The sequence below is a fragment of the Lissotriton helveticus genome, chromosome 1_2 (genome assembly GCF_964261635.1).
Source record: "Lissotriton helveticus chromosome 1_2, aLisHel1.1, whole genome shotgun sequence".
NCBI lineage: Eukaryota > Metazoa > Chordata > Amphibia > Caudata > Salamandridae > Lissotriton > Lissotriton helveticus.
Window position 1 is genome coordinate 230,247,410 of NC_136058.1, and position 12,957 is coordinate 230,260,366.

Consider the following 12,957-nt stretch of genomic DNA (forward strand, 5'->3'; position numbering starts at 1 on the left):
TATTGGATCCGTTTATGGTCCGTTGAGGAGCTGACAGATTATAGAGAAGCATTGAAAGAGATATTGGCCATAAGGAATAGTACGCATTTGCCATGGTTAGAGTACGTCAAGAAATGGTTTGAAAAATTAGGGCTAAGTGACTTCTGGTTCGATCCTGATTCCCTCACAAATAGTTCAAAAAAGATTTTGAAGCAAAGGTACTGGGATTATATTAGAGACTCAGTGTTATTAAACCCCAGAACAGGGACCCTAACTTCGAAATTTTTCGAAATTAAAATGACTATGTATTTAGAGCCCCTTATGGATGAAATTTACCCCCCACTTGCCAAAAGCCTATATCTAAAGTTCTGGTATGGTATCTTACAATTAAAAGAAAGGACAACCAGCTGGACTTGTAATAAGGGGTTGGCCGGGGCCGCTGGCTCTGATATATGTGAGCTATGCGAGATGAGGTTGAAAGAGGATGAGTCCCATGTTTTATTTATATGCCCAGCTTACCTAAGAGCCAGGAAAAAATGGCTCAAGCCAATCTGTAAAAGGCTAGGCTTCAGACAAATTAAGGTTGGACTTAGAATTTTTAAGGGTGACACTGCACAAACGATTGTGTTCAGCCTAAGTCGTTTTCTCTTATGTGTAGCCTTGATTAGGAGGATGAAAAACCTAAAAACTTAAAAACCTAATGGAATAGGCTACTTTACCATGTTTTTTACGTTATTTGTTAGCTGCTATATGTCGTTGTTTACTGTCCTGACGTGTATTCTCCTTTTTAACAAAACAGTTAAATTATTTTTTTATTAAACTCGAATATTTAGTGTTCTGTATACTGGAGGGGCCAACCACGATCTAGTCAATCAAATGGATGGCTTGGAAAATGAACTGAATTTTAGGTATTTTATGCAAAGGAAATGTGTTGATATTCTACCCGCTGCTATTGTTTCATTATGTATTATGATGTGTTTATATTGTTACATGATGTATTATGATTGTATGTTTGTATCTTACAAGGTTTTTTAAACCGAATAAAGACTGAAATTGAATTGAATTGTAATAATATAATGCACAACACAGTATGAAAGAAGACCCTAAAATTGAACTCAAAATCAGTAATCGAAATAAGTGTACATATCACTATAGGTTGAAATAACTTTCAAATATACACTTGAAACAACAGAATATGCAAATGCAGTTCTTGAAAAGAGTGTGCATATCACTGTTGTGGAGAAAAAGATAAAATTCACACTAGAAGTGTGTGCATCACTGTGATGCACAAGCATAAAAGTAACAGAAAATGAAATGAATACCAGTATATTCGTAGTCTTAAATAGCAATGTGCGAATCACAAACTACAAAGAAATCCTCCTGAAGATTGAAACGATGTGCACAGAACTGTAGAAATGCTTGCGCTGAGGAAACAGGGTGTGTGGGAATATGGACGGAGGTGGAACCAATACGCCCGCCATGTAGCGCCAATATGTCGAAGCAAAATGGCTGTCACGTAGCGTGAAAACGTGTGAAAACATCCACCAAAGATGGCCGCCGCTGACTTGGATTGCGTTGTAGACGCATGCAGAACTCCACGTTAGATATCCTGGCAACAGCTGCAGTCAGGTACACAGAAGTCACAAGAAGACACATGTAGATCTCTCGGCACATGCAAATTCCTCTGCGCAAGCAGGCACACGAGCAGACAACGGCCACAAATAAACGGCAAGTACAATTAAAGAGCACAGTACCTTGAATATCCGATTCAAAATAGCAATAAACGTCACTAAAGAGGTCCAAAGACACGAATATATTCCTTGAAAAATGTATACACAGGAGGACTGTAGAAATGCAGGAAACAGCAAAAGGAATTCCAAATAGAGAATCCTACACGGAGAATAAATCAAGAGATAAGCACAGTGGGTCTGCACTAAAAATACCTTGCCGCCATTGTAAAGAAGTGAGGGAGTCAAAAGGTTTACAAAAATGCTTATTTAATTAAGTGGCAATAATAGACCCACTACTGCAAGAGCAAAAGTGTCCTGCTCCATCAATCCCCAACCGCTTCTCCTCCCATTCAAATAATACACTTACATCAGTGAATTCTAAATAACTCATCAACATTACATCAATGAATTCTACCTGACATAGATAAATTCTAAATTCTATAATGAACATAGAAGGAATAGAAAGGACACGACAACTACCACACCCCCCAATGAGCTTTACACTGAGGGCCACGGTCATCCCATGACACACCTGTTCAAAAATGTCTGACGTCATAAAATGAGGCCTCTCTCAACTTAATCCACTGTGGTTGCAATCACTAACATAAATATATGCTTGCCATCTTGGGCTTAATCAAATTGCCTGGTATTACTATATAAATATATAGAGCATATCTACAGTGTGGATTTGAAGGCATTTGGAAGTATAAGAACCATGCTCAGAAAACCACATGTTCTTGCCAGAAATATTACAATGCTTTGGGGTCATTCGTTAATAATACATTAGCCTGTCTAATATGTGCATGTTGATTGCAAGGCCTTTGATTTGAATTCCTTATAAGGATAGAGTTACATTAGAATCTGCAGTTTACATCTGCCCATAAGAGTTACATGTCTATATACAGACCTCCGCGGAAAGCCTCACATTTCTGCCTAGCTCTTAGCATTCAGCATGACCTAACAGCCAGATAAACACTCGGGGCCCGATTCGCGAATGAATTTAAGACTAAATCCTAAACTTACTACTATTTGGTATTCACAGAATATCCCTGTGGAGAAGCGTGGCTCAGTGGTTAGAGGCGGCAGACCCGGAAGCTGAGATCAGCCGCGGACCAGGGTTCGATTCCCCGCCTCGGCGGGTCTCGGGCTCAAAAATTCCACAGACTCGACAATTCTCCATCCGGTGCCTACTCGACTCACGGGGTCACACTCTGCGAGTCTGGGCAATAGATTGCATAATCTTCACTATGGCCCCTCGCGGCGGGATGCCTGGCTTTCACCTTGTGAATACCCTGCTGGGGTATCTCACAGGGGAATACCAGGACGGGTTCCCTAAGCAAGCGCCTTGAGACCCCTGGGTGATTCGTGCGCTATATAAATCGAAATACATTTACATTTACTACTTTCGGGATTCACAGAGTGAACTTACTACTTTCGGGATTCACAGAATGAACTTACTACTTTCGATATTCACAGAATAGATTTAAGACTACTAACTTTACGTCTGCACTCGGGCCGGAAATTCCGACCTGGAGGCGGAGCTTCCAGCTTAGGGGCGGAGCCTGCGGCCCGGAGGCAGAGCTTGCGGCTTGGAGGCAGAGCTTCCGGCTCGGAGGTGGGGATTTAGCCATGGCTCAAATGTCTACCTCTGGGCCGGAACCTCCGCCTCTGGGTCGCAAGCTCCGCCCCTAATTGCCAGGTTCGGGTTGCTTGTGTTCTGGTTCAGGGAGGAGCTAGCATGGCTTTTCGAACTGACTGTTTCCATTGGAGCAGGGTCAACATTGATTTGAAAGTGGCTGGATCAGTGGTGCAGCCAGGGTGCTCAAGTTTTGGGGGTGGCGTCACATTCCCCCACTCCTACTCTTACTTGTGGCCGTCACGGGGTAGCAAACACAGGGACTGCCATGGTCGGCTAAAGGTCTAGCTACGCCACAGGGCTGCATCCAAACCGAGGTGGCATGGTGGGCAACCGAACGATGGGTTTCAGTGCTACCCCGAGCGGGTGCTAGTTGTTAGATTTATTGCAAGCATTCCTCCTATCACTTTTTGTGTGTTTAATGTGCCTCATATATGTTATTTGTTTCTTATGTCCTCTTCCCCAAATTCGTATTGCACATAGGATTACGGTTGTATGCAAGTCTCATTTACAAAAATGTATCCATAAAGAGCAGGTGCCTTATTTATGAGGCTATGTGTCACATTTACGCCTCTGGTGCGTCACTTTTTGTGACGCACCAGTTGCGTAAAAAATGCGCCTTGTTGCGCCATATTTACAAAGTGACGCATCTAGGGAGATGCGTCACTTTGTAAACCCCTGCGCCACATTATACCTGCTCCAGGTATAATGTATGCAAGGGGGGCGTATTGACGCAAGAAAGGGCCGTAGAAGTGACGCAGTGAAATCTATGTGATTTCACAGCGCCACTTCTAGGACACAAATGCGTCAATTTCTTACGCCTGCTTCACAGCAGGCGTAAGACTGACGCAGGCCCTTTCACATGGGGCTTACCCCATGTGAAAGGACTCCTTGCTGGAGTTGCGTCACTTTTGTGACATACTCCAGCAATGCGCCACTTTTGTGCCATACAGATACGTCAAAAATACTGACGTATCTGTAACTCCTTGCGCAATGATGCGTCATACTGTAAATATGACGCATCATTGGTGGTGCAAGGAGGGCGCAGTGAATAGTGACGCATCGCTGTTTTCACGCAGCGATGCGTCACTTTTCATAAATGAGGCCCCAGGTTTTTATCACATCATCGTGACTTTTACAGACTGATCCACATGTGAATGTAGTTGTGTTGTAAACCAAAACAAGCTGTTTGGCGATGGCTACAGAGATTGCCATCTGCAAAAAAGAGCAGCACAGCTACAGTTTCATACATTTCCTTACCCTGCGCTTTTTTGTGTCTCCTGAATAACAGGATAAGTGGGAAAAACTGATAGTTAAAAGCACATCGGTGGAACTTTTCCAACATGTTAGCCTAATGACCCTCGACAGTATCATGAAATGTGCCTTCAGCTATGACAGCAACTGCCAGATGGAGAGGTGAGTGGTTTAACATTATTTCTTAGGTATTTAGGGATCTGTTTACAGCATCAGAAAAGTGAAGATTTAACCTCCATGCGGAAGAGTTACATCACCCTCTCTAGGCTATTAATTACAATGTGGGGATGGACGCAGAGATAGCATTAATCATATGGCAAATACCTCCTGCTGACTTTTCAATCCCTTCTTGTTAGGAAGCGGTTGCCGTAACTCTGCACCTTCTCCAGGTGGCCAGGCAGCAAGGGTGAATGGCGGTGATGAGACATGCTAGTAGCCTCTCTGTCCCTCTCCAGGGGTTTAGGAAGTCACCAAGGAATCTTGATCCACAGGGATGGGGTGGGAGCTCTTTATCAAGTCTGCTTCCAGGGGCACCTGGGGGCTTATTTACAAGCCCCGTGCGCCACTTTTGCGTCACTTTTTCCATGTTAAAAGTGACGCAAAAGTGGCGTAAGGGGCTTGTAAATCTGCCCCCTGGTATTTCTTAGGCTGATCTTCCCTGGGTGCACAAAAAATGCACTGCAAAGAAAGGGCATTGTGGATTTTTCTTGCTGGTGTGATGTGTTCACAGGTTCGCAATCCGTGGGATGGCATTTTTTTTTTTTAAAAGGAGCCTTGCTCACCCCAGGAAAGTTTATCATCAGCGTGAAAGCGTTTACCTGGTCCTACAGAGTCCTGTGAGGCATTCACATGCTGCCATGTTAAGAAATTGCAAAGGCTGGTACCCTTGATGCGATGTGTGACAGCTATAACTTCCAGCAGGCGAATTGGGAATATGAACATTTTGGTGCTTGCCATTTAAAAGTGCTCCAGATTCCTGTCATGGCGCGGCTGTCCCTGTAATTTAGGGATAACTTTGCAAGGTAATAGCAGGGCGGCAAAAAAGGGTAGACTTCGTACAGGGTAAAAATAGATATATTTTTAAACGAAGGTCAGTGGTTTTTATGATCGGTGCTCACATTCTAGCATTTGTTTAGTTTCATAGAACAAAACACGGGAACGTATACCCGCACTACCTCCACTTTTATTCTCCTACTCAACAACATTCACATTTTGTATCACTGCATATAGCACACATGGATTAGGAGAGTGGGTCAGACCCCTTCAGCCATTGGGTTCTTTTAGCTGTCATGCACATTTTGGGTTAGCCGCCCAATCAGCAAATTAGTATTTGGAGTGTCAGTCGTCGTGAGTGACAGCATCTTGCTCTTATGTCTCAGTCTGCATAATGAAGGTTGGTTTATATTTGGTAGGTGGACCTCAAAATTACAAATCTTTTCCCTCATAACCTCCTATAAACAAACGATTTTCACAATAAACTACAGACAAGTGTTGTCAGAAAAAGAAAAAACGTATACACTCACTTATTAATTGGTAAAAAATAAAATAAGCTTTATTAAAACAACACAAATAAATAGATACACAACTTTATTACAACAAGCAATTGTATAACATGAAATAAGTGGGTGGGACTCCTCCGGAAGCAGTGTACAAAACCTGCAAGTCAAAATAGAAACATAAGTATGTGTGCCATGTCGAAGAGAAAAAGAAAGGTAGTCAGAATGAAAGGAAGATAGTGAGAATGGGACAGAGAAGGAGTGGGTGGAAGGGAGAAGGGGAGGGAAAGTCAAAAGACCACAGGGAGGAGGATACAGAGCGTAGGCTTACTGCACCCATCCCTCATTGTTCACCTCCCTTCACCAGTGTGTCTGGGACGTTGGCGTCCGCGAGAAAAAGTGCGGTCCAGCAAGTCCTTAAAATGAAACAGATATGAATGATCACATCATCACGCACACCAACGTTGCTTGTTCGCACCTGCGAAGCCAGGCTGATGCACCCTACCCCTCCTGCAGCACCGCGGTCAACACGTGTTTGTAGGGCAGCGCTGCCCGATGGCTTAGGCCTACAGTACAGTCCAGCAAGTCCTTACAATGAGACAGTGATGTCACTGAATGAGGTCAGAGATTACATCATTACGCAAGGCAACACCGTTTGTTCGCACCTGCGCAGCCAGGCTGATGCACCCCACCCCGCCCGCAGCACCGCGCTCTATTGTAGCTCCTGTGCACCCAGGCCCCACTGCTCACCTGCTGTCATTGTTGTGTGTCCAAACACGACAGGCAGCAGTGTTCACAATTCAGTTGCAGTCTTTATTGCAGGATGGTGTACACCTCATGGATTCCTTTCGAAACACGACGTCCAGTAGGGTTCACAATTTATGTCCATTGTTGATTGCGAGGATGGTGTACGCCTTATAAATCCCTTTTTTATTGCTCATTGTGATATGCGAGGTGGATGCGGCCATATCACCTGAGGCAGTGTGGAAGAACTGGTACTTGTGGCGTCGTTGTTATTCTATTTATACGTACGCAAAGTGGTCTGGGCTTGCGTACGCCAGGCCAGCGTAGGGGTGTGAATAATTGCTCCGGGGACTTGGGTGTTGTTCAGTTCCTGCCTAGTCAGGAAGTGTACTTATGTGTGTTTCTGTTGCAGTTTTGACGTCGTAGAATGCTCAATTTACATTATTGTAGCATGTACCGGAAAGGCGGAAACTATTGTTAATGAGATGCTGTTCAAAAACATTGAATGGCATACATCACATGTCGTTGTCAAGATTGTGGATATGCGCAGACACGCATGTCAGTGTTGTGCGGTATTATTAAAAGTGTTGCTATCGCGAAGCGAACATATGTGAATGTGCTCGGTGGAGGGAGGATCAGCAGTGAGGCTACGTCATACATAGTGATAACATTCATTACAGTCAAGCAATGCATGCCAAACGTGAATCTGAAAGTCTCACATATGACAGACTACTATACTGGTAAAGCCTGACAACAGAGCATACAGCAATACAAATCTACACATTACTGGTTACTGTTTGTCACATGCAATCTAGGATGTGCCCATGGCTGATGATACTCCTTAGAGCCACCAATACCCAGGCCGGAAGCCTGCACAATAGTGTGCACACACACACACACCAGGGGCATTGTGTAACACACATTTTTTTTTTGATGTAACGTTTGGATGCATGGCCATCACACGTGGAAGGCTAATGTACAGACGATGAATATTGATCAAGATGATCATTGCATGTTGTGCGTAGTATAAGATATGTGTACACAGCAAGAGAACATTTCTAAAAAGCTCACTAAGCAGAAGGGGTGTGTCTCAACAAATGCTAAACAGAGAATGACTAAAATGGGTGGGGTCCTCCAACTGTTACAATGGGAAATGTTATGAACTAATCAAATGATTCTTTTTAAGGTCATACGGCAATCGCGCATCAAGGGCGCAAGTAGGCCGCACCCGACAAGATTTTGGAAAAATATATTTATCATAATATAAGTTTATTACAGTTAGAAATATATACCTGTTTAAAATATTTTAGATTAGTGCTTGCTCTCATATACAGTTTAAAGTTATTTAAATATAAATTTGAGACATAAAAATAAACCGAGGGAATGGCTTACCTGGTGCGACACCATACGTCTATGATGTAACACAGGGCCTGGCAGCGTGCTCTCGTCGCATACGCAACGCGCAGCAGGCACAACCCCATACGTACATGACATAACGCGTGGCTTGGTACTGCGTACCCGTCGGATACCAAAGAAGCAGCTGGCGCGACCTCATACGTATATGATGTTACGTGGGCCCCAGTGCCACAAACCCGTCGGATACGAAATGCGGATCATTTACAAGTTTAGTAATATGGCGGATAGGATTAGCGTGGTGATGGAGCTTGGTACACTACCGGTAAGGGAGTGCAGTTATCTCATCGAAAAAAATATACATATTTTTGGAGGAAGATGTAAAACATTACATAATTTTTAAAGTTAAAAAAAGAATTATAATAGAGTTTCAAACTTTTACAAAAAAAAATCGGAAAAATATAGGTTTTATAATTATTAAAATATGAAATTAACATTTAAAAAACCTTCAAAATTCACTGAAAAAAACATAGATTTTAGAGACATTATAGTTAGGAAATAGCATTTAAGAAACCTTTAAAATTCACTAAAAAAACATAGGTTTCAGAGACGTTATAGTTAGTTGGACATTTGACTCAAGAGAAATTCGCCTGTTATAGTTAGTTGAGCTAACTATTACTCGTGCGCCCGTAATGCACTGCTGATGATGTTACATATTACATCACTCATGACATGGTCAGTGACATCACTCATGACATCACTGATGAAGAGCATTTTTTGTTTTGCGACGTTTGATGAATCTTTAAGAAATCTTCAAAACCAAATCTTTGTTGATATCAGCTCCTATGTGGAAAGATTGGGGGTGATTCATCAAGAGGGGCCGAGAAAAAAGGGGGGTCCCAAAACGTGTTTTCTACATGTTAATTTCCATAGGATAATTTATATAAGGCTATAGGTCGAACGGGTGAACAGAACTACCTCAAATTTGGTAGGGAGAAGGGTCTTGTTCTAGAAAGCACATTTTTGCTATTTGGGGTAAATCCGCTCAGTAGTTTTTGAGAAATATCAAAATTTACAGATATCGATATTTGGGAATTCTGCCATCTGATTGGCTGAGGCGTTACGAGCACGAGCTTGCTGCTTATTGGCTGCGAGCGCTGGGAGCGGTTGCAACTAGGAAGTGTTGGCCGCCATTTTGTGATTCCGCTGAAGCGAGTAACGGGAAAAAAGGGCGAAAAAAGTTGGAAAGGAAGGTAGGAGCACTATAATCTCTGTGAGGGAGTGTGAAGCAAAGTAGTCACTCTTACCGGTCTGAAAGTGCAGTGTTGCTTAGAGTGACATGGTGCTGATTTGATATGGTGCTACACTCAGGTATGAAACCGAGAGCCTAAAGCGTGAGCTCTAGGCTGTAAAGTGATGTGGTCTGGTCTTTGTAGCATACGTGTGCAAGTAGTGTTAGTAGGCGTTTATACCATACAGGGAGTGGGAAGCAAACTACTGACCGCTATTGTACGTTTATACTATACCGGAAGCGGGAAGCAAAGTACTCACACCTACTAGTGTGAAGACTTGGGGATGAAACCTAGGTGATTGCTGTAAAGGGATGGGCTCTGGGCGCAGTAGTATACATATGCAAGTAGTGTTAGTATGCGTTTATATCATGCAGGGTGTGGGAAGCGAACTACTGACTGCTATTGTGCGTTTATACTGTACCGGAAGCGGGTGGTGAAGTAGTTGGCCGCCATTTTGTGATTCCGTTGAAGCGAGTAATGGGAAAAAGGGCAAAAAAAGTTAGAAACGAGGGTAGGAGCACTGTAATCTCTGTGGGGGAGTGCAAAGCGAAGTAGTCCCTGATACCGGTCTGAAGTGTTGCTCAGAGTGACATGGTGCTGATATGATATGGTGCTACACTCGGGTATGAAATCGAGAGCCTAAAGTGTGAGCTCTTGGCTGTAAAGTGATATGGTCTGGTCTTTGTAGCATACGTGTGCAAGTAGTGTTAGTAGGCGTTTATACCATACAGGGAGTGGGAAGCGAACTACTGACTGCTATTGTATGTTTATACTATACCGGAAGCGGGAAGCGAAGTACTAACGCCTACTGGTGTGAAGAGTCGGGGATGAAACCGAGCTGATTGTTGTAAAGTGATGGGCTCTGGGTGCCGCAGGATATTAGCCACTGTAGTATAACTGTGTAAGTAGTGTTAGTATGCGTTTATAGTACATAGGAAGTGGGAAGTTAAGTAGTCACTCCTACTGGTCTGAAGACTCTGGGATTAAACTGTGAGCCTAAAGCGTGAACTCATTGCTGCAAAGTGACGTGCTCTGGGCGCTGTAGCATACCTGTGGGAGGAGTGTTAGTTTATACAATACAGGGAGTGGGAAGCTAACTACTCACCTCTACCGATCTCAAGACTCATTGATGAAATCATGAGCTCATTGCTGTAAAGTTATGTGCTCGGTGTAGTATTGCAATGTAAGTCATAGTCGAATGTTAGGATGTAATTCTACTAGAATGTAAGTATGTAATGTTAGAATGTAGGGATTTCTTAAGGGGAACCTTGGGGAGTTTGTACACAGTGCTGAGAAGGCTGTTGCCTTGCTGTCTGCTCCTGTTGGTGGCTGTTTAAGGTGTCTTGTTTTCCTGTAATAAATCTACTTATCGGATCCACTGCTGTCTGCCTCTTCACTACATAAATTTGGTGACGAGAGGGAGAAGGTAAAAAGAATGCAGCACTCAACAATATTTCAAAATTGATCGCCTTCTGCTGAAGACCCGTTTTCTTCGCGTAGCTGTTTCTACTCATCTCAGGGTCGTTGGCTCATTGAACTATGTCATACGACCTCTGGTAGAATTTATATTTTTAGATTTTGCACTTCCTCTACCTCTTCACTACACTCTGGTCGCTGTACTACATGTGTGTAAGTAGTGTTAGTATTGTTTATACTAACCAATGTATCATGGTCCTAAGGAGCATGACTTCCCAGGTGCAGTTCATACATTGTCTAGGGATGTGCATCCCCAGGACATGTGTGTTTGCTATTAAGGGGCGGGTGCATGCCTTCTACCCTGTGATAGCAAATCCTTGTTTGACTAGTTGAAGCGAGAGGAGGAAAAACTTGTATCACTTTAATAGAGCGGATCCGGATGGTAAAAATGGGAGAGAAGAAAAAAAAAAAAGCAAAGTCTCAACCGTTCATTTAAATGAGGCCCCTGGTCGGTAATGTTCCGTGGCCAATCCTATTATTATATTGCGGGGTCTCTGTAGGACTGGGGATCGTAATGTTACATGTAAATTAGGCGCGGAAGGGCACAAAGACGTTTCACAGCCTATGGGACTGTCCTCTTCCCGGACATTGTTTACTAATTGTTCGGGGGTTCCAGGCCAACTGAAGTCCGGGGATCGCCACCCTCCGGGCCTTTACTTAAATAGGCAGGGTGGGCCTCAGCAGTCCCTCAAGCCTCGGTGGTCCTAGGCAGTACCTTATTGGTTCTGTAATTACACACAGGCAGTACACATGGTGTTATAAAGTGATGCACTCTTAGAACCCTTGCAGTTGTAGAATTACCCATGCTTCGTTTGTGTAATACTCAGTTGGATTATGCTTAGTAGATACACCGGTAAATTACAAATGTTTTCCCTCTTAATATCCTATCAACAGACAATTTTCACAGTAAACTATAGACAAGTGTCAGAAAAAGAAGACCTATACACTCAGTTATTTATTGGAAAAAAAATAACCTTTATTAAAACACAAATAAATGGAAACGTAAGTTTATTAGAAAAAACAACAGGATAAAATAAAATACGTGGGTTGGACTCCTGTGGAAGCAGCGTTCAAAACCTGCAAGACAAAAATTAAACATAAGTATGTGTGCCATGTGGAAGAGGTAAAGAAAGGTAGTCCAAATGAAAGGACGATGGTGATAATAGGAGGGAGGGGGGGTGGGTGGAAGGGACAAGGGAAGTGAGAGTCAAAAGAACAGAGGGATGAGGAGACAGAGCTTTGGCCTACTGTACCGAGCCCTCAGTGTTTACCCTCCCATCACCCATTTGTCTAGGACTCTGGGGTCCACGAGAAAAAGTGTGGTGCAGCAAGTCCTTAAAATGAAACATATGAATGAGGCCAGAGATTACATTATTAGGTACGGGAAAATCACTTGCCAGCAACTGTGCACCCAGGGTGCTGCACCCCAGCCCCATACACCCCGCACTGTGCTCAATTGTAGGTCCTGCACATCGAGGCTTCACTGCTCACCTGCCACCATCGGTGTGTCCAACGAGGTGTTGGTGCAAGTTCTGAGTCCAAGGTATGTTTGTAGGGTAGGAGAGCAGGTCTCCGGTCGGGGATGGTGTCTTGATACCACGATGGAAGGCGTCGGAATGCCCAGGGCATCATCGCCGGGTGAGCTCCCGCTCCACCCATTTTGGATCCATCAATTCAGTGTTTGCAAAGGGAGAAATAATGTAATGGTGGAAACGTCTGGAGGTAATTGAAGGTTTATTTCAAGCTTAATAGAAAACAGAAGTTGAGTGCATCCTTTTTTTTTAAGTACGATCTACCAACTGTTAGTAGTAATCGTGGTTTAAAGAGGAGTTGGAGTGCATGAGAATACACAAGGTTAAATAATAATATATTATACAAAGGTTCACACACAAAAGAACAGAGTGCATGGTAGAAGCATAATGTGCACGTGTAATGCAGTAGGCTGTGTGCATGTACACATAGTAATGAGCTCACTATAGTGCCCTAAAAGCCAACGC

General features: G+C 43.4%; 1 protein-coding gene across 1 annotated transcript in view; it reads left to right on the plus strand.

Annotated features, from left to right (window-relative positions):
• LOC144799957 (cytochrome P450 4B1-like) overlaps positions 1–12,957 on the plus strand; it is a 144,200-nt gene that overhangs the window by 59,108 nt on the left and 72,135 nt on the right. The window contains exon 5 of the mRNA XM_078671595.1: positions 4,637–4,761. Within this exon, the coding sequence (XP_078527721.1) occupies positions 4,637–4,761 (125 nt within the window). The remainder of the gene's footprint in view (positions 1–4,636; positions 4,762–12,957) is intronic.